This window comes from Trichoderma virens, assembly GCF_000170995.1.
Source record: "Trichoderma virens Gv29-8 chromosome Unknown TRIVIscaffold_92, whole genome shotgun sequence".
Classification (NCBI taxonomy): domain Eukaryota; kingdom Fungi; phylum Ascomycota; class Sordariomycetes; order Hypocreales; family Hypocreaceae; genus Trichoderma; species Trichoderma virens.
In genome coordinates this window covers 976,872-1,000,846 of record NW_014013657.1, presented here as the reverse complement: position 1 = coordinate 1,000,846, position 23,975 = coordinate 976,872, and the positions used below count along the sequence as shown (strand labels likewise).

The 23,975-nt window shown below is 51.8% G+C and overlaps 10 protein-coding genes across 10 annotated transcripts; 5 read left to right on the top strand and 5 right to left on the bottom strand.

The window, feature by feature from the left end:
- Window positions 1-4,109: 4,109 nt before the first annotated feature.
- Window positions 4,110-6,062, bottom strand: TRIVIDRAFT_64569 (uncharacterized protein; the record flags this gene model as incomplete). The annotated part of the gene is made up of 2 exons (XM_014094257.1): window positions 4,110-5,816; window positions 5,889-6,062. The coding sequence occupies 2 exons, from the start codon at window positions 6,060-6,062 to the stop codon at window positions 4,110-4,112; spliced, it is 1,881 nt and encodes a 626-aa protein (XP_013949732.1).
- An 898-nt stretch (window positions 6,063-6,960) lies between these two features.
- On the top strand, window positions 6,961-8,826 carry TRIVIDRAFT_217264 (uncharacterized protein; the record flags this gene model as incomplete). The annotated part of the gene is made up of 1 exon (XM_014094256.1): window positions 6,961-8,826. The coding sequence occupies one exon, from the start codon at window positions 7,318-7,320 to the stop codon at window positions 8,482-8,484; it is 1,167 nt and encodes a 388-aa protein (XP_013949731.1).
- Window positions 8,827-10,614: 1,788 nt separating this feature from the next.
- On the top strand, window positions 10,615-11,812 carry TRIVIDRAFT_217263 (uncharacterized protein; the record flags this gene model as incomplete). Its single annotated transcript, XM_014094255.1, has 1 exon — window positions 10,615-11,812. One exon carries the CDS (start codon window positions 10,708-10,710, stop codon window positions 11,029-11,031), a length of 324 nt encoding a protein of 107 aa, XP_013949730.1.
- Window positions 10,615-12,103, bottom strand: TRIVIDRAFT_211118 (uncharacterized protein; the record flags this gene model as incomplete). Its single annotated transcript, XM_014094254.1, has 4 exons — window positions 10,615-11,689; window positions 11,775-11,781; window positions 11,873-11,959; window positions 12,072-12,103. The coding sequence occupies 4 exons, from the start codon at window positions 12,101-12,103 to the stop codon at window positions 11,423-11,425; spliced, it is 393 nt and encodes a 130-aa protein (XP_013949729.1).
- Window positions 12,104-13,823: 1,720 nt separating this feature from the next.
- On the top strand, window positions 13,824-15,614 carry TRIVIDRAFT_74500 (uncharacterized protein; the record flags this gene model as incomplete). Its single annotated transcript, XM_014094253.1, has 3 exons — window positions 13,824-14,332; window positions 14,464-14,616; window positions 14,747-15,614. The coding sequence occupies 3 exons, from the start codon at window positions 14,025-14,027 to the stop codon at window positions 14,829-14,831; spliced, it is 546 nt and encodes a 181-aa protein (XP_013949728.1).
- A 390-nt stretch (window positions 15,615-16,004) lies between these two features.
- On the bottom strand, window positions 16,005-16,583 carry TRIVIDRAFT_38251 (uncharacterized protein; the record flags this gene model as incomplete). Its single annotated transcript, XM_014094252.1, has 1 exon — window positions 16,005-16,583. One exon carries the CDS (start codon window positions 16,581-16,583, stop codon window positions 16,005-16,007), a length of 579 nt encoding a protein of 192 aa, XP_013949727.1.
- Window positions 16,584-17,100: 517 nt separating this feature from the next.
- Window positions 17,101-17,889, top strand: TRIVIDRAFT_130289 (uncharacterized protein; the record flags this gene model as incomplete). Its single annotated transcript, XM_014094251.1, has 1 exon — window positions 17,101-17,889. A coding segment is annotated over one exon (789 nt), but the record flags the coding sequence as incomplete, so codon positions are not given.
- Window positions 17,890-18,255: 366 nt separating this feature from the next.
- On the bottom strand, window positions 18,256-18,843 carry TRIVIDRAFT_38889 (uncharacterized protein; the record flags this gene model as incomplete). The annotated part of the gene is made up of 1 exon (XM_014094250.1): window positions 18,256-18,843. One exon carries the CDS (start codon window positions 18,841-18,843, stop codon window positions 18,256-18,258), a length of 588 nt encoding a protein of 195 aa, XP_013949725.1.
- A 448-nt stretch (window positions 18,844-19,291) lies between these two features.
- On the bottom strand, window positions 19,292-19,932 carry TRIVIDRAFT_187673 (uncharacterized protein; the record flags this gene model as incomplete). Its single annotated transcript, XM_014094249.1, has 4 exons — window positions 19,292-19,415; window positions 19,454-19,626; window positions 19,663-19,735; window positions 19,814-19,932. 4 exons carry the CDS (start codon window positions 19,930-19,932, stop codon window positions 19,292-19,294), a joined length of 489 nt encoding a protein of 162 aa, XP_013949724.1.
- Window positions 19,933-21,181: 1,249 nt separating this feature from the next.
- TRIVIDRAFT_82571 (uncharacterized protein) lies at window positions 21,182-23,875 on the top strand (the record flags this gene model as incomplete). The annotated part of the gene is made up of 4 exons (XM_014094248.1): window positions 21,182-21,418; window positions 21,454-21,475; window positions 21,542-23,388; window positions 23,448-23,875. The coding sequence occupies 4 exons, from the start codon at window positions 21,182-21,184 to the stop codon at window positions 23,781-23,783; spliced, it is 2,442 nt and encodes an 813-aa protein (XP_013949723.1).
- Between the last annotated feature and the right edge of the window lie 100 nt (window positions 23,876-23,975).

The following is a 23,975-nucleotide window of genomic DNA, read 5'->3' as shown; positions in this document are numbered from 1 at the left end:
GGCATTTAGTGGCTGGCGCTGGCATTCCAGCGGTCGAAGCCCCTGGCGGCGCGAAGAAAAGAGCGGGGGCCAGCCATGCACCCCTAGATGTGAAGCGATGCGAGGATGAGATGCCGCCGCAGCAGTTGCAGGTGTACCTACATGTTACAGGTCGTATGTACGAGCGTGCCTGGTGATCCATGCATTACTTTTGCGTGTACTGATTACTGTACCGTAGTGTGCCGAATGGATGGCATCAATACAAGCTTTATTGCGACGCAGCTGCTGATGCAGAGGCGAAAAGGATGGCATCCCGACAAAGGGGGGGGAGGCAATACGGGCCCAGGAACCCGGGACTTTGATATTGATCATATTTGATTCTTCAATAATACGTGTATAGGTAGTACGAGTACGTGTAATGCGCTCCCACTGTGTGCACCTGCGTATGTGCTCACTCGACGTCAATGCACGTCAACCAAGAGGTTTTGAGTCTCCAAGATCGGCGCTGCCAAGGGCTGTTTCCGACATGGCAGCGGATAGGAGCCTTGTGTCTCTCCGCACGACAGCAACTGTTTGCAGCATGGATCTTCTGACATGTGAAGCCCGTATGTGTGTGTGTATACATATATACGTCATCGTCAATGAATACGAAATATTCTTCAAACGCTGTTTGATCAAGTCGTTAGAGTTCATCACTGTTTCCCATGAAGCGTCATATGCCTGAGGTCGACAACGTACCAGCATGTAATGTACTGTAACGGGCACCCGACTTTGAGCCTCTTTCATTAGCGCCCAATACAGCCAAAACACCATCGGCTAACACCGCAAAAGTGGCAGCACCATTGGCAACTGATAGCGCCAGCATCCACACGCTGGTACAAATCAGTACTTTGTATTCCGCAGGGGTCTCTTAGCAGACTCAAGTTTCTCTACCTCGCGAGCCTCGAATCCAGCTGGTTGGCTCGCCCTGGTTGATGCGCGGTCCGTCTTCCGCGGCTTCTCCTAGCCCCTGCTAAGATTAAATGGTGAGAGGCGTGGCGCTAACTCGCAATCTTGGCAGCAAAACGTGCGACAGGAGTTACGAAGCGCCCAATCCGACCAAAATGGCGATGCTTGCAGAGTGTGTAGTAATCAGGTCTATGACGAGAGCAACAAACCAGATACCGAGGGGGCTTTCCCTTAAAGGAGGGGGAGACGGATGGGAACGAGAGGGTGTAGAGATCCATTGCTTTTCCAAGGCTGCAAGACGTAAGCAAACTCTGGTATTAGACTTTACACTACAGCATGACGATCAGCAGCTTCGAACAATGTCTTTCGAAGCTCAGGCTGGCTTCTGCAGTTAGGGCTATGCGACGGGCTGCTCCAGCAATACCGAAGATGGGGCCAGAGAGAACAGGACATCTGCGCATCCGTGCCCCTGTGAGGCCTGTAATATGTCCTCTACGGTAATCTTCAGTACATCTACAGTGCTATTATCTGGCCTCCATGTACATAATTTCCACCAACCTGAACAAGCCTTGCTTAACCCCTCCTCCATGTCTCCGGATGTCACCTCCAAACCCAACCTTGAGCCCATTGTGATATAGCATCAATCTTGATTGTTACCTGTCATTCTTCTCACCAAAAGCACCACTACTGTACTGTATGTGTCCATTTGTGTGTGCCACCAACTTGAAGCAACAAAACCTTGGTGGATCCCCGGCCACCGTTCCGGCCCCGCCCAGCTCATCTCAAATTCTCTCTCTCTGGAACCCGTCCAGCCAATGAGCAGGCCAAGATGCCAATCCGACCAGCATCAGTCGCTCTGCTGCAACCTCACAACCCTGTCGCCAAACTACCGACAGCCGATCACCAGCTCGTATCAACCGAAATAAAGAGGCGCTTTTCTTGCTTGTTTGGTCTCTTCAGCAGCAAGTAGAGATAGAGAAAAAAGAAAGGTCCCTTGCACCGAGAAACGGGATACCGGGTTGCAACCCCCCCGGCAAGGCAGCCATGCGGAATCCGAAACGGTGGGAAATTCGCTTCTTCTTTGTGGGAGGGGGCGCCGAATCCTTAGAGCCCGACTTCTCGAGTCAATGGATTTTCGCTTTTAGCCTCTGAACTGGTCAAGAAATCGAATGCCGGACAAGACGATTCAGACTAAACCAGCTGCCCCAACTGCGTACTTGTAGTCATAGCAAAAGGCAAATCTAGTCACAAGCGCAGTGATGGAGAAAGCTAGCAGTCTTCTTTTCTCCGACGGGCCAAAGCAAAGCCAAGATACGCGGTGCTTGAGTACGGCTCAACGTACAAATGCTAGCATCACCACGACGGAGTGCTCTCCGTAGCGGAGTTCAGAGTTTATGACAAGTCACATAACCAACGACGCCAACAAAACAACACCAGCCGGCGACTCCCCCTCCCGTGACCCGGACTTGATGTGTAGAGACCCAGACACTCGGGGTCTAATTTACCGCAATAACTATCCTTGTCCAGCCCTCCGTATTCCGGTAGCAATGCTCCTCCAGCGTCGAATGTCTCACCACCATCGTCACATGGTCGTATGCAACCCCTCGTGCGGCTCATCATCACTAACACCGCTCATGCCCCCTCCAACGCGGCAAAAAGAAAGGAAACCAAGAGACGTGCCTCTCTCTCACGCCATCCCACGAGCTAGCATTGCCGCCCACGCTTCCCAGAGAACTAGCGGGAAGCCCATCTCCCGGTAATCAGATTCCGTGCCCACCCTCATATCGGCAAACCATGGCCATGACCAAATGCCCCCCGTTACCAATTGCACGGGTCTTCAAACGATCCCAACCAGCTCCCCATGGCCGCGCCACCACGTTTCCAGACGCTTCGGCTTGGGCCTCCCGTGCCTCGTTGCTCCCACCGGCACAGATCAAATGATTCAGACAGAGCCATGTTTCAGGGCCTTGTCTTCTCGTCTCGTTTCCAAAACTGACAGGTGGTTTTGCCCTTTTCAGACACAATAGACTGCAAATTAGCCCCGAAGGCAGAGAGCCATACAAGTACAAGCGCGCCTGCTTGGCTGCTTGGCTGCTCCTGCGAAAGCGTGCCCTCGCATGCATAATACGCATACATACCGAGTCGGATCAATCAATTCCACCGATCGTATAGCAATCAAGGGGACCATATTCACGAACAACTGCCTTGATCATGTAGTTATTCCGGGTGATTCTAGACTCCGAGATTGCTCGTAAATTATCATATCCAACAGTGCAGTGGCTTTCCAGGATCTCAGCTTGGCTATCCAGTTCCTCGGCGGCTACAGATACTAAATTGCTATAACTAGAGGTAGAGGAAACACCTTTAGATGGTCTATCTAACATTCCTAATATCTTCCATTTTTCTCTGCCATTTTTACTCTCTCTAATCTTATTGCTACCACCATCTATTATGCGTACGTTTCTAGTATCAAATAGGTTAATAGGAGAGTTTTTGGTGTGCTGAATTAGTAGCCGTTCAATTCTCCCAAACAACTCTTATTCGCTATTCTTGTTTCCGCCCCTTTTGCCCGTCCACCGTATCCTGCTCATCTTGTTTACCAGAAGATTTGATGTAGTTTTATCACATCGTTGGGTCCTCTAACTCCGGGCGTAGAGTTGCAGCCCACCATTGCCTTCAACCCCTTATAATATGGCTAATGGCCCATAAGTAACCCAAGATGAGACTGGCTCTCACCTTTACCGTGTAGATCTCGAAGATATTCCGTCGGCTCTCCTCATTTGTAAGAGAGGTATCGACGTGGAATTACAACATGTTTTTCCAATCAGTCAAGTTGTGAGAATGCCAGGTATTCAGCACTCTAAGTTGGCTGTCCATCAATATGTGTCCTGAATTCAAAGCCACTTACCTACAACGCGGGTACGTAGTGATAATAGTAGCTAGATATTAAATGAATATCTATAAAAATAGAAGCAATAGTAGCAGAAATTGGCGAGAGTGGCGAGAGTGGCAGATATCTAAGGAATCATGAATCTATGTACCCAGGTATCTACCTGGGCATGCATAGTAATAGATACTAGGATACTAGATATTAAGACAGTGTTCAATGATGGATTCCAACCCGACGGATCCCGCCAGGGGGGTATATTGCATTAATAATAGATATCGCTATTTTCCATGTTCTAGTCAAAGCCTTCAAACTCCTCTTCTTGAGCTGCTGCCTTTGCCAAGTTCTGTTCTCTGACCTGCCGGATCAGCTCCTTCAACTCAGCCTGCTTAATCTTCTCCTCGTCAGTCATCTTGGCCGTCATCTCGGCCTCCCTCTTCTTATGTCGCTTCTCTCTTCTCTCAGTCCGGAGTTCTTCCTGCTCTTGCTTTCCGCTCCAGGCCTCATTATTCTTCCTCTTCCGTTTAGCCTCGGCTGCCTTCTTTTCAGTCTCTCCTGATTTATCAGCTTCCATAGCTTCTTGTCTCGCCTTCTCCCGTGCCGCATCTTTATACGCAAAGGTATCCCAATCCATCTCAACTCCCAACATCTTATCTCCAGTCCATGTTCTCAATTCAGGCATCCTAGGTAGGCGGAGAAGTCCCCATGCGTGCCCAAGATCCGTCCAGTCCAAGTCGCCAACTCTGAATATGGAAGTCGCCTGATGTGCGCCGTAACTGCGAACCCAGCTGACGAAAGCCTTTTGGGCTTTGTCGTGAATCGCACGATCCGACTGGAGTAATGCTCGGAATTTTGATGTCGCACTGCGGGCATCATCTTCTGTCACGGAGATTGAAGGCTTCAATAGGGGCGTGATGGGGGTTTGACGAATCTCCAGAAACTTTGCGTAGTCTTCCTCGTGGCCAGGATGAAGCATCACTACGGCCAGACCCTTTCTGCCGGCGCGACCAGCTCGTCCACTTCTATGTATGAATACCTTGGGGTCTGACGGGGCGTCGATCTGTACAACCAAGTCGACTTGCGGAATATCCAAACCACGGGCCGCCAAGTCTGTCGTTAACAGAACCGTAGGAGAGACAGAGGTTAGGAAACGGTTAAAATTCTTCTCGCGCACTTTAGCCGGGTGCTTGCCGTGCAAGGGCAACAACGAAAACCCTTGAGGTAATATTTGCGGAAGAGTGTGTTGAAAGTAGTCCACAGCGGCACAGGTAGACAGAAAGACAATGCTCTTCTGAGGCCGTACAGGAAGGCGCTCCAAGAGCTGCGCCAGGGCTGGTAACTTGTGGCTAGCTGGAGTAACGAGGTAGGACATCTGAAGACTTGCAGGAATCCTCCTATCCTCGACAACTCCGCCGTCCTTCATCTTGACCTTGACCTCAATTTTGACCGGATTGCGCAATCCGACCCTGATGATCTCGCCAACAGCCTCGCTGACACTAGCACTGAACAAGCCCGTTCGTCGCTGCTTGGGAAGATGCGAGAGGATGGTTTGGAGGTCTTGCTTGAAGCCAAGATCGAGCAGCCGATCGGCCTCGTCGAGCACGAGTGCTTCAAAAGACTGATCAATATGTACGTGTGGCGACGCCAGCAGCTCCACAAGACGACCTGGTGAGGATATTAAAAGATTCGGGTTGTGTCGGACAAAGTAGCTCAGATCTTGTGCTGGTGTGGTAGTTCCTCCAACCAGCAACTGAGGGACGATAGCGGGCACGGCGCTGCTGGGTCGCTTTTCTTCGCCTTTCAGGTGTGGCAGTATCTCTGCGGACGGCGCATGGAATTCGAGGAGGGACATAAGAACCGTATGGATCTGAGCGGCGAGTTCTCGTGTGGGTGAAATGACGATTGCGCCAATGTGATGTTTCTTGGTGGGCTCCTCCAAGCGCAATAGCCTCTGAACTATGGGAATCAAGAACGCGAGTGTCTTTCCGCTACCAGTAACGGCCTATGATAAAACCAATTGAGTTAGAACAAAGAACAGCTATGGATAGATACAGAAAATTGTTAGAAAACTCACCTCAACAACTACATCCTTATTCCCCAGGAACTGCGGCATAGTCGCAGCCTGCACCGGTGTCATCTGCTTAAACCCCATGCTGGATACGGCTTCGAGGATCCATTCCGCCAATGGGGGGGTCAGAGCATCCCACGCTCTGGGATCTCTCTTCACGGGAACCTTTCCAGGAGCCATTGTATTTTGAGTCTGCTGAAAATTGATATCCAGCACTACGGCGCAAGGCCTATCGTCGATATCATGGAGGCTATCTCAGAAATTATTTTGGCATCTTATCTTATCTCCACGTGAGAAGACCCACCTTGATTTCCTCGAGATACGCAACGCCCCGCGATTGATTGGTCTTGGCTAGGTACCTCTTGACTAAGCCCACTAGGCGCGGAGTATTCAGGAAAACTACCGCCTATTAAGGTACCTAATCTAGGCAATTAAACACTTGAGCATCTTCTGGAAGAAATGGGCGGCCGGTACAAGATCGGAGCGTGGAAAATAACTTTTGATTCCGACTAACCGCAACCGGCAAGCCGTTCATCTCATGCAGAGGAAATTTCATCAAAGCAAAGACGGGCCTGGAGGCTCCGAACAGCCGCGCTTCCGGCCGCACAAACAGAAACAAAATCGGCACGTGAAAGTCCAACAAGAAAAATCGCGGCCCCAACAAAGGCCCCGATGACGTTCTGATATGTCCGGGCGGACAATTTCTCAGTTCGGTTGCACTGGTCCGTAGAAATGATCAGATTGGCGGGTCACATGTGCCCCTTTGACAAGTGACAAGCAGCTTTGCCTAGTACCTGTTAGGGCGCCACGGCCAAGACGCACACGACACTGCCTAGGTGACTTTTTGGCGTGGCTTGGGGGCGGTTGAGGCTGTCCGGCAGAAGGAAAAAAAACTTCGCCATGGACTGCGCATGTCTAGCCTTCGGTGTACTCGTATGAAATTGACATCCTAGCCGCTTCGCAAAACGACGGATGACCCAGCCTTGCTCCGTGGACAGCGACAGCCAATAAATACATACCGTCGACACCATCTGTCCTCTTGATCCTCTTTCCCACTTCTCTCTTCTTTTGGGCGCATCATCCGTACCTGCACCGGCGCTGGTAATGTGGCAGAGGGTCTAGCCTCTACCGCATCGCTGCTAAACCATCGTTCATCCTGGAGGACCCAACTCGCCCCGTCAATCTGTCCCCTGTCAGCCCCTCGTCATCGCACAGCCTGTTCGAGCTCGAGCTCTTCAGCCCTCACAGCATCAGCGGCCGAAGCAGAAGTAGCAGCGACACCAGCAGCAGCAGTAGCAGCAGCAGCAGCATTGACGTTCCGCGCCTCTCGCGCTGGGACCATCGACAGTCTCTGTGGCCCTCGGGCTTTGAATCACTGCGACGGCTCGTCGTGGGCGCTGTCAACTGCCCTGCGCTCCCGCCCGCAAGCTTCACCATGTCGCTGCGTCGCCAGTCGGCTCGCGTGCCGCAAACGCCTCGCATCATCTCGCCGAGCCCGACGCCCTCAGAACGAGACGTGCAGGATTACGTGGGCCCCATGACCCGGAGTCGAAGGAAGGCCCCGACGCAGCAGGCGGTGGAGGAGGAACAGAGCGATGATAACAGTTCCAGCTCCGGGCCCCGGAGATCCCGGACAAGAAGCCGCTCCCCCCTCGAATCGCGCGTGCCTCGCATGACCAAGACGCCGACAGCATCATCCAAGACAGACCAGGACGGCATCATGGCCACGGCAACGGCAACGGCCACTCGGTTGGCCACGACAAACGGCCATCTGGCTCCTCCCCAGCCCGCGATCACGGGATGGAGCTGGCGCGACTTCAGCCGCAGCCCCAGTCCTCTCGGGCTCATCCCCATCCACAGACACTGGCGGACGTTTGTGCACAAGCACGAGGTCCCGCGCAAGGCACTGCACGTCTCCATCGGCTTCTTTGTCGTCTGGCTCTACAGCTCAGGAACCCAGACCAGCGCCGTGCCGCCGTATCTGATGGCCGCTCTCGTGCCCATCACAACCGTCGACTGGCTGCGGCATCGATACGCCTCGTTTAACCGGCTCTACGTCAAAGTGCTCGGCGCCCTCATGAGAGAGAGCGAGTACGCGGGCTGGAATGGCGTCATCTTCTATCTCCTGGGCGCCTGGATCACCCTCTACTTCTTCCCGAAGGACGTCGGTGTCATTAGCGTCCTTCTTCTCAGCTGGTGCGATACTGCTGCCAGCACCTTTGGCCGCCTCTGGGGACGATATACCCCGAGACTGCGCCGCGGCAAGTCTCTGGCCGGATCTCTGGCCGCCTTTCTCGTCGGCGTGGCCACCTCCTACCTCTGGTACGGGTGGCTTGTCCCAACGATTGGACCCATGCCCGGCGACGAAAACTTCATGTTCACGGGCACTCTGTCGCTGCCGCAAGCATTGACCGAGGCCGTCGGCATCCCGGACAACATGGCATCCGTCTCCGGCTCCGTAGCCCTCGGTATCATGAGTGTTTGGTCCGGTTTTGTCGCCTCCGCCAGCGAAGTGGCCGACCTCTTCGGATGGGACGACAACCTGACGATCCCGGTGCTTAGTGGAATTGGCATCTGGGGCTTTCTTAAGCTGTTTGGCTAGCCATACACAGTCCGCATATGAGGCTGCGTTTGTTTTGATAATGGTACATGTGTACTTTTTTACATCTTCTTCACTCTGTAATGCCATTCTTTCTATCTTCCTCCCCCTCTTCACTTGTACTTTCTATATCACGACATTTGGGATTTCTTGGTTCTTGATTGTGTTATCTGGCTCTTCTGGTCCACATGGTAGAGGCTATCGGCGAGCCGCCACTTATACGATGGATCACCGGTTACATACGTGCGAGGTAGTCACCCAGGAGGTGCTGGTAGATAGCTCGTAGGTAGATAAAGTACTAGGTAGATAAGGTAGACATGTAATTTGATATACCTATTCCAGATGCCTGCATGCATCATCCGCATAATTTTATATGCAAGTGCCTCCTGAAATCGGGTTGGATGGCAGTGTTCTGACCGCCAATGAGCTCGTTAAGCCACCTCTGCATACTACCTAGTAATTTATGCAGCCGGCCGACTCTACGACCGAAAAATCTACCGCCAGGAGACACATGGTGTGTTGCGGCAGCGTATGCCGTGGCGATGTCGCGCAGATGCCACAGCAGATGCACTGATGCCCATTGATGAAGAGGTGCCACGAGCACGTCCCAAGAGGCAGGATTGCTGATGCACGAAATACGTTGGGCGTGTCATATTCTTACCCAGAACCGATCTCTTCAAGGCCATGATGGGAGTTCCATTCGCTCTCTCCTACCAATGCCTCCTAGGTATCTTAGCTGTGTTAATGAAAAGAAGCAGCAAAAAAGGGAACAAAACGAATTGCCACACCAGAAACAATCATGGCTCCCGGTTTGAAAGAGAGGGAAAAGGTCCACCCATCATCTCTCCTGGGGGAGAAAAAAGAGTGGTGGGCTGGACATCAAATGTGAGAAGGTGGGGGTTGCCACCTCAGCGTGCACAAACAGCGCCTCGTTGAGTTTTGGTTTCCATGACGGATTTGTGGTGTGTGTCTGTCTGCGTTTCGACTCCTTTGCATATCAAGATACACACAGTCTTCCTCTTGCTCGTTTTTATCAATACAATTAATAAAATAAAGGATTAACTGATGGAACAAAAAAGTAGATTGGTCAGTCTGGTCTTTGTCCAGGGTGGCGCCTTCGGCTGCGAATCGCTTGCACAGTGATGAGTTGTCTTTTGCGCCTTGGAGGGGGTGGCGGGCGTAGCCGCGTAGGAGCCCATGAACTCAATTGCAACGCTGGCATTGAAGATCTTTTTTTTATTTTACTCTTTTTGTCTCTCTTTTCTATCCTTTCAATAATTTTTTTTCTTAAAAAAATACTACTTGAATATTGTATTGTCCCCCCTTTTTTATTACTGCTTCATCCTGGGTTTCTCTATTGCTCTGTTTTCCCTCTTCCTCTTCTCCGTGATACCAAATGCTTGTAGTTTAATCTTGTCGTTCGACCCCTGGTCAATGTCGCTATCCCCCTGCCATTGACAACACATACCTTCTTCCCAGCCTTTCGGGAGAGGCTTCTGGACATGAGGAGGGGGCGTGTGGGAGGGGAGGGTAGACGTCAAAACGAAACTCGATTTTCCCGTTTCGGCTGGTTCTTGGTTTCTTAACCCATGTCTTGATTTTTAGCGATTTCATCCTCATGGGCTCGCACCGTCATGGCCATCGCTATGATGTATTCAGACACACATCTCGAGGCATGCTCATACGCCTCTGACATTGAGTTCCAATGCTTTGATGGCAATGAGTCCAGGTCTGTTTGATTCCCAGCGAGCTCTGTGTTGGTTATTATTATTATTATCGCCGCTTGGTCGAGTCGGCCGACGAAGCCGTATAAGCCCGCATCTCAGTCCACAGAAAAACCTACACGCCATCTCCGCCGTAAAGTTTCTGTCATGGCATCGTTCCAAAAGCCACATTCATGCACAACATTGCTAGCGGGGTGGGCTTTTACAGCTGCTAATTCTTGAGAAGTTCACAGAGCGAGAAGCAACCAGGCATCAATTCACCACCAAGACAGCGGTCAAGGCAACCTGCGGTCTTGAATCCAGGCTGGATGTTTGGTGCAACCAGCAAGGCATAAATGTCAGTCGTCTTCAGGATGCCCGAGCACGGTTGGTGTCACGCACAACTAACTGCCTCTTTGTCTCACCCAGACACCATGTTCTACATTCGAGGCCCTCTGGTGGCCGTGTGTGCTCCGTAAAGTGCCGAAATTAGCAATCACTGGCTCAAATCGTCGGACCTCCGATGGCTAAGCCCGGCCTCTTGTATCGAAGCCATCAAGACTCGTACCATCGATACTCGACGTGTACTTTCCATGGTGCAAGTCTACCTTGCCGCCATCTGGCACCAACCCGGTATTATGCCTCTTACTGCATTAGTGGTCCGTCCATGTGTAACATGTGTACCTACCGCGGCATGGCAGAGCGTGATTTCTGCCCCAAGCGGCGCTGCAGGGGACATCCAGGGCCTGCTGCGTCAAGCCGAGTGAGTGATGATATCTCGGGTATCTTGGGCTGCTTCTATTGGGCTCCTGGTCTCCACGATGCACTAGGAGGCTTGCTTGCCTGATGCGTTGGAGCTGCAGCACGGCCCTACGGATTTGCAGACGCCCTGCACACACCGAAAAGACGAACTCATGCCGTCTCCACCAGACATCCATGGCGCTTGATGCATACGCCCAGGGCATCTGGCGATGCAAATCTGTGGTGAGGATACTGGCTGTTCGCCTGTTGGCCGTGGCGAGTCTTCATGTACAGCTGACGTGTTCGAGCTTCTCGTCTCTCTTGATACGATGAACATGGCGGGGGAGGGGCGAGGCCGTCTCTTGAAGGCGGTCCTTTTCACCGAATTCCAACGAACGCCCTTGTTCGCCTTCCAATTTTTTTTTTTTTTCACTGGCCCGTCCGATTTTCAACCAATTGAGGCTGCAGAAGCCCCCCAAGGCCTGGGCGAATTAGCCTCAACCGGTGCTCGGATGGCCATTAACCTCCAATGAGAACGACACAAGGTCTCGACAAGCTGGAGCCAGGTGGTGGAGTCGGAGCCTGAGTGCAACACAAGAAAATGAAGCGGTGCCGCGTAGAGCTGCCACCATTTGTGCCATGGTGGCATCGGTCAGCCGAGCAGGCGCAAAGACAAAAAGGTGTCCAAGTTGTGTCTCACTGTCAGGCGTTGCGGCGAGCGATATACATGTAGGGACGATACTCGGCGGTGTGCGGCTACTAATCTATAGCTACTACAGATGGATGTAATTACGAGCATGTCATGGCAAGCGATTAATTACCTATTAGTTGGTAGGCGTATTACCTTACTATACTACTACTGAATAGTTTAAGATAGGTCCTCCACGCACATGTACATGGCACCAGGCAAGGCAAGGCAAGGCAAGGTATGCGCTCGTAATACTAACCTAAGTGTAAGCTGCATGTCGTATTTGCCAATGCCGGCAGCGTTGGATGCAGCATCAGCAAAGTGCGGAAGGTGAAGCGCAAAAGGCCTATGATTTCATTGCATGCAATCTGTTCTCATTCTACGGCGTTTCTCTATCATTCAATCGATCGCCGTTGTCGTTTGCCTGTCATACACACACAAAGTTACTCCGTACTTACTGTCTTGATATTGCTGAATTTAGACGAATCATGTCGGCTTTACTCCATCCACCGCCAAACCCGCTGCAGCCACACCCCCCTTGCTGCCTTCCATGCCTTGTCGCCCTAACCAAGGATCAACTGTCCTCCAGCACTTTGTACACGCATCAAATCTTGGCCCTTTCGGAACATGCTCTGGCGGATATCTTGACAACGCATCACCACCACCTCACCTCTCCAAGCGCCAGAAGGGAAAAAGACCGCGCTCGCGCTGGCTTCTCTGCTGCACTCCTGCCTGACCCGCTGCTACGAGTACTCGCTCTATCGTAGACGGTCCGCCGGTGTTTCTGCATCCGCCAGGCCCAGCAATGCACCGCTGCTTGCATCCGATGGGTCCCTCCCTCGTGGCGTCGTCAAAGCAGCCAACCATGAGATTTTAGGTCTACGCAGGGGAAAATCCAGACAAGAAAAAAAAGAGGAAATCTGGTGCTGCTTTTGGCACACACCATTTCGCGTCCAACTAGCGTCGCTGCGCTTGTTGAACAAAAAGACTTTTCCTCTCTCTCTGTTCCTGCTCCAGCCGCTAGATACTTACCAGCTAATGTAGCTCCAGAGCCGATGAATCGACGGCCGTTCGTCATACTTGCTGGCTCCGGCTTGGACAAACACCCCCCCCCCCCCCTACTCCTCTTCGTTCGTTGCCTCTCTTCTCTCTCTGTTCCGCCCCCGTCGGTTCTCCGTGGTCCACGGCATGGCGTGTCCTCAGCCTGCACAAACCTCTCCACTGCCTCATCCTGGCCATGCCGAGTCTAGCACCTTTTGCCTCCCCCATAGCCAAAGCAAAGTACCCATGGCAAAGCAAGCCTTGATGCTGCCTTTGTCAGAGTCCGTGTGTCCATCTCCATCCGGTTCATGGCGCTTCTCTGTTGTTGGTCCCAATGCCTAGTGCAGCCACCCTTTTCCTCCTCGTCTTGCCTGGCTGGGACACTTATCCGGCCTTGGTTCCCATCAGTGAATAATTCATTGCCTTGCTCAGATCCGAGCCTCCGTCATACCCCATCCCACGCCCATCCCTGCCTTTTTCTCTAGCACCTTTACCGATCCTTAAACTGGGAATATGTACTTTTTCCCACTTATACACACCGCGTCTAATCTAACAATGGGAATTGGCTCCACTGATCGGGGTCTTTGCAACTTGGCCTCCCCCCGGCATATGTCGGTAGGGGTCGACATTCTCTGGTGTGTTTTTTGAAGGAATTCACAGCGGTTCTCTGTCCAGTCTAAGTTGGTTCTCATTGCACCACCGCACTTCATGTTTTCTCTACCTCGTCCAACTGGTGTTTGGTTCCTATTCCCACCCCTACCCATTCCTTCACCTTGCTTCTCAATTCTTTGTTCTGGTTGGTTCAGTGCTCAATGGTATCCTGGATGGTGAAAGCTCGGCCGTCTCTACAGAGGATTCTGGTCCACAACGTCCACAACCACGCCTCCTCCCCTTGCTAGTACTCTCTCGGCTCACACTATGCAAGTCTCCACGAATGTCTCGTCCATGCTGCTCTATGGTGATAGCGCCATCACTTCATGTTTGTCTGCCTACTCACCACAGGCGGGGTCGAGGATAGCCGGCCCCGGCGAATGAAGGCATGGTCTCTCATCCCTTTGACTAGGTCAATGACGACCGGGGAGGGTCCTGAAAAAGTATAAAAGGAGCCATTGTGTTTGGGTTGAGACGAATTCTTCTTCTTCCTTTCGTATCACTTTTCTCCAGCAAGATTCAACTACCTCCCCAAGTTTACATTTGGCCCTTTGTTCCAAAACAAAAACAACCTTCTTCAACTCCAACAACACCAGGACTTATACTCATCTACTACCTGTGGCAACTTTTGGTCACTTGTCTGATACTACACACACGCACACACACACACACACACGACGCTCTAGCCCATTTACCTCTCCAATTGGCCATTATTCATCATGTCTGGCTCATTCCAAACTGCTGCCTACTCCATGCCCATGGCTGTTCCCTCCAAAGGCAGCCAATACCCCACCTACAGCCAATACTCCAGCTCCCCACCAGAATGCGATGACACTATGAGCTCCGCCTCTGGTGTTCCCTCTGGATATTCCGCCACCTCTGCTGGTTACATTGGTAGCTCTAGCGGCGACTACGAAAGCACCGGCTCCGCTAGCGGCGTCGACTTCCAGGAGTACATGCAGGAGCGTTTCTCTAACTCGTTCGACCCCATCCCTCTCGATCGGAGCATGGCTGTCCAAGCACAAACGTGAGTAAATCTTCCTCCACGTGGTCGAAAGCCCAGGCGCCTCGAGGGGAGAGGAGACGCTTTTCACACTGAAACGGCTCTCTTAAATCCCCTTTATCAGAATTGGGCTAAAATATTCGTCTCTACTCTAGTTCTGGTAAACTCAATGCCAAGCACCGCGAACTCATGGAGCTGCAAAAGCAGGCCCAAGCTCGCCTTGCCAGGACGCGTGAGCGATTCTCTGAGGGCATGCGGGATGCACGGGAGGTCCGCAACGACCTGGAGTGGACTCAGAAGAAAGTTTCGTAAGTGTCACCCCCCTACAACAAAGTTTAAACTTTCCACGATCGAAGTGGCGGAGCAAGCGCAATTGAAAAACAACCGCGTTTCTTTTACATATAAGAATTGCTGCTAATTCAGGCCATCAAAATGCAGATCTCTCAACGCAAAGGCTGCACGAAAGCACCCCAAGGAGCACGCAAAGGCTCGCCAACGCTTTCCCTCCCCAGAGTACAACTAAGCACGGGAAAAAAATCGGTTTCTCACACTCTGTTTTCTTTTGTGTTTTTCATCAATACGGCTTTTTCCGGCGATTTCACAAAAAGCGAATTTCATCATTCTTTGCGCCAACGGCTATATTCACGACCAAAAGTTGTGCCTTTTCGGCCACAATTTGCATCACTCTGAGCGATTTCAACTGGGAGGAAAGCGTTCCATTCACTAGCATGAACTGAAGTTGAATTTGGCGCGAACCGCGCGGCAATCTTGCAGGGTTGGATGCCAGATCTCTTGCTGCTTTACCAGCCCTATGGCCGGGCGGTTCTACCCGCCACAAGCCCCGTTTTGGCGCTGTGACGGTGTGGGGGTGAGAAACGAGAAACTTACGACAATAATGACTTATGATTGGATAGATGATGGCAATCGGGGAGCAGGGCCGAAGCGTACACTCCTCTTTCTGAACCTGCAGGAAGACCAGGGGCTGCAATGACCATCTCGTGCAAACCACGAGGGTTGCAGGGTCCTCAGCGCCCAAGACGGCCCTCTTCCCCACCAGGGGTGTGCGATGAGCTGGAGCGAGCGAGCGAGGACTCCGTAGAGGCAGAAAGATGTGATGGGATGTGAAGGCGCCTTTCCTATTGGGGATGAAATATTGCTGCATTGGGTATCGGCGGGAACCAAAGGCAAGGAAGTACTACTCTATTTGGCGTTGTTGGCGTTGCTGTGGGCACCCTAGAGTCTATTGCAAGATGATGAGGATGTTTGTAAGCTCTGTAGCAATAAAAGTGTCCTTTTCCAGTCTTGGACGTGATGAATAGCTCCTTAAGCTTGGCTTCCAAGGTGTGAATGACCCCATTTCCCGTAAGCGCCGTGCCATATCCGCTGGTATTGAGGCCACCTTGGCAGAGGTGTTGAAGCCATCACGAACCCCCCCCCCAGGCCACAGGGCCTGTCGTCATCTCACCATTGAAGTGGTGAGCGTTGAAAGTTTCTTTGGCTTGGTTGAATGCATCACGTGATATATTCATCAGCGTGAATATCCAGGAACAGCTCAAAAATAACATTACAGCACCCAGTATGCTTGATGCGCTGTAATATTGATTTGATTGAGCCAACGGTGTGCTGTAGGCATTTTTCATGCTCCCGCGGTTCGAAATTAAACGGTAACTGCGAATCAACCTTCCAATAATAGCTTTCAACTCGAAGCACTTGCTTGATGGCCCCGAGGAATCCATGTACCCAAGGATTGCAAGCCTCTCGATTCCTCCAGTCGTCTCCAGGGATTCTCGTTTGACGAGGGGTCATAGTATCCCTCCCACTCGACGGTGCGTCGCGAGCCGTCCTGGGCTCCATGGCTGCCCTGGCGGCCTCTGGATGAGCCCACGAAGCCGATCCCGATCCCTGGTGGTGGGCGATCTGGCAATCCAGGTGGGCGCACTAACGCCGGGGCTGGTGATTCACCTGGCCTTTCGGGCATCCCAGTCGGATCTGACACAACTCCGTCATCGTCACCCTCGTTCTCATCCTCATCCAGGTCAATCTCGTCAGCATTGGCGGCGGCATGGTCAGGCTTCCTGTTGGGGAGACCGAGCGGCGTCGAGTTGGACCCTGTTGCGGATGGCCTGGCCGCGCGCTGAGCAGTCGCAGAGTCAGACCCGACGATGGCGTCGGCGTGGGGATTATACTTGCGCTTCTTCTGGGACCGGTCCTGGGCGCCAAAGGAAGAGAAGCCCATGGCTTGGGCCATGGCCTCGTCGTCAAGCGGCGTATCCATTGAAAGCGGCCTGAGTGAGTGGAAAAAGGGGGGGATGAAGGGAGCCTGAAGACCGAGCTGTTGGCTATTTCCAGGATTGTGAAGGAGAGCGGCTTGGTTGGCTGTGTGAGACCTTTGCTTGCGGTGATGGGTGAAAATGCTCGCGATGCAAAGTTGGCTCTTTGTCGCAATCTGGGGTCACGCGTTCTGTGGATGAGCTTCAGCCTCCAATAAAGGCGGGCTTCTAATAAGCGGGGCTGTGCATGGCTATTGAACATCCATTGGTACTAAACAGGTGTATTAGCAGGTACCAGGCAATAGGTGACATACCGTACTAACAGCGCTGCCCCACCTCTATACTGCAGATTGGAGCCTTATCCCTTATCAAAGACTGCTGTGAGTTTCACAAGACAGCTTCAGCAACAAGCTTCGTCAATTGAGACGAACAGGCCATTTACAGATTCCGCCATGCCGCTGTAAGTCTTCTATCCTAGTCACAAAAGCCAACGCATCTCACTGATGTTGATTCAATTCCAGTCACTTACTAGGGAAAAAGTCGTGGAATGTCTACAATGCCGACAACATCGCCCGCGTCCGAAGAGACGAGGCAGCCGCCAAGGCCGCGGAGGAAGAGGAGGAGCGGCGCATGCAAGAAATCGATGCTCAGAGGCGATTAGCGATCCTGCGCGGCGAATCGCCTCCCCCCTTAGAAGACGAGCGAGATGTTGAATCAGAAAAGGCTGAGAGCACTTCCGTCAGCGCGCGATCAAGATTCCCTGGTCAAGGCCGCAAGAGGAAGCGGCCGGGGGAGGACGATACCGAGTTCGAGCTACGTTTGGCGCAAGAGAGGAGCAGCGCAAAATACGCAGTTGTTGAATCCAGTCGCAAGCCAGCGAGCTCGGCTCCGATCATCGATGGTGCTGGACACATTGACCTCTTTGGCGACGAACGAGCAAGAGCACATGCAGAGAAGAACGAAGAAGCCGAAGCCGAAAAGAAAAAGAAGGAAAAGGAATATGAAGATCAATATACTATGCGGTTTTCCAACGCGGCTGGGAAAGATGGCCTTAGCAGGCCTTGGTATTCACAGCGTGAAGGGGTTGCTCCAGACGCTTCGTCCAGAGACGTCTGGGGGAATAATGACCCCGATCGCAAGGCTCGCGACACTCACCGAATCAATTCCAACGATCCATTGGCCATGATGAAGAAAGGCGCGTCACAAATTCGCGAGCTGAAGAGAGAGCGCATGAAAATACAGGCAGAGAGAGATGATGAACTCAGACAACTGCGCAAAGAAGAACATCGCGACAGACACAGGCATCGACATAGGGAGAGAGAAGAGCGAGAAGGAAGAAACACTCTAGATTCCAGTAGGCGCGATTCAAGCAGAGGACGATACAAAGATCGGGATTCAGAGAGGCGTGAGCGTCGCGATGATCATCGTGATAGGAGACGGCAGAAAGACGAGGAGCGGCGAAGGCGGCGTGGTGACTCGCGATCGCGTTCCCCAGACCGGAGGCGGCACAGGCACCGGCGTGATGAGAGATGAGAAATGAGAAATGAGAAATGATGGCGTGCTGCCGGACCTTTTGTATATAGTAATGCATACCCAGAAATTAATGAATTATGACGAGCGTGCGCATTCCTCTAGCTAGTTGAATCAATAAAGCAAAGTCTAAAACAACATCGGGTATCATTTCTGCGCCCATGGAAGCTTGATCTCAACCGGCCTCATATCCTGCGCAACCATGTCGACTAACGCCTTCGCATCCAACCCTCTCAGCGCCTGATCAATCTTCCCATACGTAGCCTCACTCAGCCCCTCCCTCTGGTCGCTGTAAATATCCAATCCCTCCTTGGTAAACAGCGTCGGCGCAAACCATGTCACCGCCCACCTCTCCGTCCTGCCGTCCGCCAACGCCTCCTCCCCCCAACCAAGCAGCTCCCAATGGCTGCCCACGAAGAAGAGCCAGCCCTTGCCGCGCCAGTCCCAGCCGCCGGGGCTCTGGGTGTCGATACCGGCGACGGACTTGAGCGCAGTGTCCTTGTCGCTGGGCTCGTACTCGACGAGGTCGTCGATGCGCAGGCGGCCGTCGGCTTTGGGCGGGAGGGGCTTGTAGGTGATGCGGACGTTACGCGCCGCGCGCCACATGGAGAGGGTTGAGTGCGTAACGGTCCATGATCGCGAGAGCCAGTCGATGGTAGGGGCTGCGCTGTCAGACGTTGCTGATGAATATTTGGATGGGAGCTTGAGCGCTATCGTGGAGGTTGGCCCTGCCATTGAGGCTGATGGGCTGCTCGCTGAAGGAGCTGTATGGTATCAGATACTATTGTGAGCTGTAAGAGGTTCAGTTTAGACGGATATTTGGGAAACCCCGTAGCGGTTTTTCGTGTCAATTGCTGTATCTGCACGTGTAAGATGAAACAACATGTTTTATAACGTAATGGTCACTGTCTAAGATGCTGATGTGCATCCAAGACCGTGCACCTGTATTTAGCATACCTAGGTATCTAAGCACGTTTGAATAATACGAATATATTTATAGAACCGAACATAAATCCATAGAATTGTCTAATATAAAATAATAATAATCATAATAATAATACGAAGTTAAAATTATATATAACTATAGGGTAAGTCGTTATATCAGAACGACATCAAAGTCGTTTTCCCATGCAAGAAGGTTGATGACGTGTCTTGTTTCCCCCAAGCCTTTCGTTGATGCTCTCTATAAGCCAAAAGCCAGGTAACCACCACCGATGAAGCTTGATACCCATAGAGCAATCTCTCCCTGCTTGATCTGGGCCTTGGCAAGCCCGATACCCAAGTCGTACACCAGGTGCTTGATGCCGCTGATAAAGTGGAAGTAAAGGGGAAAGCTAAAGTGAACTTGATGGCGCCCTTGATGACGAAGGGCAGGGCAGCGAAGCCGGAAGCCAGCGCGGCGCTCTCGACGTGGAGGCCTAGGAGAGGCGAGGCGAGGTATGTGGTGAAATAGACGTAGGCGGCGCCGGAGAGCGCACAGCCGGTGATGCGGGTCCAGGCTGAGGCGCCGGACCAGGTCTACTCTATCTTGTAGATGCCTAGGTTGGGGGAGACGGGGCGATTGAGGCGCTGGTTGACGAGGACCTGCTGGCCTTCTTCTTGGGAGAGCTGCTGGGTCGATATGAGCCTGTGGAAGAGAGACCTATATCAGCTTATTTCTTCTTCCGGCTTTGTATCCTTTATAGATGCGGCGGGTGCGGCTTACCGGGCCTGTGAGGTTGACATGGCGGAGGCGAGAACCATGCGCGGGATGTTCTGGCTGAAGAAGACATTGGACCTCGTCGCTCTGCGCACGGCAGCGAGGCGGAGGCGGTGGGCGATCATGTATTGAGGGAGAGCCGCGATTTGAATTCTTATGTTGATTCCCCAGACGAATAAATGAAAGCTGATTACCGTGGTTTTGTCGGTTTGCGGGTTGATGTTGCTTTTTGAGTCTGCGGCAAAGAGCTCAAGGGAAGCCATATTATTATATTGGCTTTCCAACACCTCATACAGGCTCAGGGGTGAAGCCTATGGGAAACCATCACTTAAGCCACAAAATAGGCAACAAGTCATCTGAAGGTTATCAGCATCTTATTGGAGCCATAATTTTATCCTTGCTATCAGTATAATGGCAACTGTTGCGTACCTACTCAATAAATATGTATCATGCTATTATTGCTATTTCTTCTACCTAGTATCACTACCTTGCTTCCAGGACGGTTGGCTACTGCTCAGGAAGACAAACAAGAGGTCTCGAGGTCAACCACTGAAGAAAAGCCGGGTGCTCCCATGTGGTCATCCACCAGACCAATTGATACGTGTATCGATGACTTGAAGAATCTGACAGACGAGGAGGACTTGCCCGAGCCAATCTAGAGCCATCGCCAACCAGATGAGCCAACGAGTACTTTATAATATCGCTAGGTACTTTTCTAGTATCACTATTACCTCTAAGATATTTTTCTAGTATCGGTACTTCTTCTAGCATCACTACTCCTGTTAGTATCGCTACTAGCAGGCAGAAAGCGATGAAGTTTGCGATGACTGTACCATTTTCTACCTTGCGTGATGGTTACCAGCACTCCGTAATGGCTCGGTCATCACAAACTTCATCGCTTTCCACCTTGTAACTACCTACCTATCACTAAAAACCCCCCGAAGGTACTACTCAAAGGTACTACTCAAAGGTACTACTCAAAGGTACTACTCAAAGGTACTACTCAAAGGTACTACTCAAAGGTACTACTCAAAGGTACTACCTACTCAAAGGTACGGAGTACCTACTACTCGAAGGTTTGCGAGAAGCAGGAACGTGGGGCCTTGCGGGGCTTCGATGACTCACGCTAAACCTTATCAGGCAGCATTACGATGTCTGGCCACCTCACGCAAGCTTCATGGCGCTATAACTGGGTACTCTACATGTATAACTGATCCTGCTGTTTCAACATCTTCTTGTCCTTCCTCTTCTCTTTTTCTTGTCATACCCGCTCCTACCACATTCCACCACAACGCGAACCGATCGACAGCGCACGAGATATCAGTATAGATATTCAAAAGACCGACTTTTCAAACCGACCCCGCCCCTTAAGCAATGTCTCGAGCCCCTCCTGGTGGTAATCCAGGCCACTTCGGCGGCATGGGGTTGCCTGGAGGCAATCCTCGAATGGCCCCCAGCCAGGGCCAGAGACCGCCTCCTGGTGGCGCATCATATCAACCCTATGGTGGTGCTCCGCAGGCGGGATACGGTGGCCCTCAAGGATACCCTTCAGCACCTGCACAGCGTGGCGAGAAGGGCCCGTCTGGAGGCGGACGGGTGGTATCACTGCAAGTTGAGAAGGTTGCAGATAAGACCTTGCAATCAAGGCTGATTTACGGAAACATGCAAGTGCTCTTCCCCATCTAGGCTAAATATGCCTTCTAATATGTCTCAGTTGTGCTGTTTCTGCCGAAGATTTCCCCCCTCGACGAGATGGCACAGACTACTATGTTCTCCTCCGTGCCGGCCAGCCACCCGGCGAGTTCGTCGTCACTGCGACACCTATTCAAGGATTCCCTCGAGGCTGTATTAGTCTGTCCGACCCCCAACGCACATGGTGTGGTGTTGCTATGAGAGATACCTTCACCGGAGAGGTTTTCGATCCTTTTGCGTCTGGCGGCAAGGCATATTTGGGGACTTTAGATGTGGAAATTGGGTTCGCTTCACCGACAAAGAGGACAGAGACCCCGTACGACGAAGATGAGCTTTCCAAGGTCTTTATCAACACTTTCCAGAACCAGGTCCTTGCTCCTGGGCAGAGAATTCTCATGGACGTTCGAAACATACCGCTTATGATCGTTGTCAAGACTGTTGGCCTAGTTGACCTGTCCATGGCGGATGATGGAAGCAAACAGATCCACAGGGAGTCTCATGCTAGGGGAATCCTCACTAACCAGACTCGTGTTATGTTCCATCGTGATGCCAAGGGAGACTTCAACCTCAAACCTTCAGCCACGAAGCCAAACTCCAACGCAATCCTGGCTCCGGACTTCAAGTTTGAAGATATGGGAATTGGTGGACTGGGAAATGAATTCTCGACCATTTTCCGCCGTGCATTCGCATCTCGTGTCTTCCCCCCTGGCCTGGTCGCTAAGCTAGGCATCCCCCACGTCAAGGGAATGCTTCTTTACGGCCCCCCAGGAACGGGAAAGACATTGATTGCCAGACAGATTGGTCATATGCTCAATGCCAGGCCGCCAAAGGTTATCAACGGTCCCGAGGTGCTGAACAAATATGTCGGCCAGTCTGAAGAGAACATCCGCAAACTCTTTGCGGACGCTGAAAAGGAATACAAAGAAAAGGGGGATGAGAGTGGCCTTCATATTATCATCTTTGACGAGCTGGATGCTGTCTGTAAGCAGCGTGGATCTGGAGCCGGCGGAGGTACTGGTGTTGGCGACAGTGTTGTCAACCAGCTCCTTGCCAAGCTGGATGGTGTTGACCAACTCAACAACATTCTCCTGATCGGAATGACAAACCGAAAAGACATGATTGACGAAGCCCTAATGCGACCTGGTCGTTTGGAGGTGCACGTTGAAATCTCTCTTCCGGATGAGCAGGGCCGACTGGAAATCTTAAAGATCCATACGGCAAAGATGAGCACCAACGGTGTCTTGGACCCGAACGTCGACTTTGAGGAACTAGCAGGCCTTACGAAGAATTTTTCAGGTGCTGAGATCAGCGGTCTTGTCAAGGCGGCAACTTCATTTGCCTTCTCACGCCATAGCGAAGTGGGACAGCTGGCTGCAGTCAAGCAGGATGTTGTAAACATGAAGGTGAACCGCGATGACTTTATGAATGCCCTGACTGAAGTTCATCCTGCCTACGGAGTGTCCGAGGCCGATCTCGAAGAGGCCGTTAGACGAGGCATAATACACTACAGCCACCACATTGAGACCATCATCCAGAGGTCGATGGGTGATGTTCGCATGGTCAAGCAAGACCCCGACCAATTCAGCACATCTGTGCTGTTTCACGGCCCAAGTGGATCCGGAAAGACAGCCCTGGCCGCCCATATTGCTATGCGATCCGAATTCCCCTTTATTAAGCTGGTGTCTCCGGATGACCTGGTGGGGTATCGAGACGAATATGCCAAGAAGGACTACATTCACAAAGCCTTTGCGGATGCCTACAAGTCAGCCGCTAGCATCCTGATCCTCGACGACTTTGAGCAGTTGATAGGCTGGAATCCGATCGGCCCGCGATTCTCCAACGTCATACTGGAGGCTCTGACTACGCTGATTGCAGCAAAGCCCCCCAAGGTAAGAAGAATGCCAACTATGAAATTGGTTTATATGTGCTAATCACTCACTATCCACAGGGGCACCGGCTCCTTATCTTGGTTACAACATCGCAGGTCTCGACACTGAAGATGTTGGACGTTGAACGGCGCTTTGATACAACGGTAGCCGTTCCTGCAGTCTCGAACCTCGACGAACTTCGTCTTGTGCTTAATGAGTCAGGTGCTCTAGATCCATCTAGCGCGGATCAAACGATCAATATGATCCGCGATCGTACGAGGTCGGAGTCGGTAGCTGTGGGAGTCAAGATGATCCTGACTCTTATTTCTAAAGCGAGAAACCAAGGCCCCAGCAGCAGCATAGTAGAAAATCTATCAGATCTCCTAGCTGAAAAGATAAACCAGATACGGCTTTAAATGCCTTGATAGATTATATTCTATATAAAATGTTTGTTCTAAGCAATAGGCTATCCGCAATCTAGAGGAATTAATAATAATTATATATATGTACCTACCTTAGTTATTTTACTCCATCTACTCCATCTATTCCATCTACTCCATCTACTCTATCTACTCTATCTACTCCATCTACTCCATCTACTCCATCTA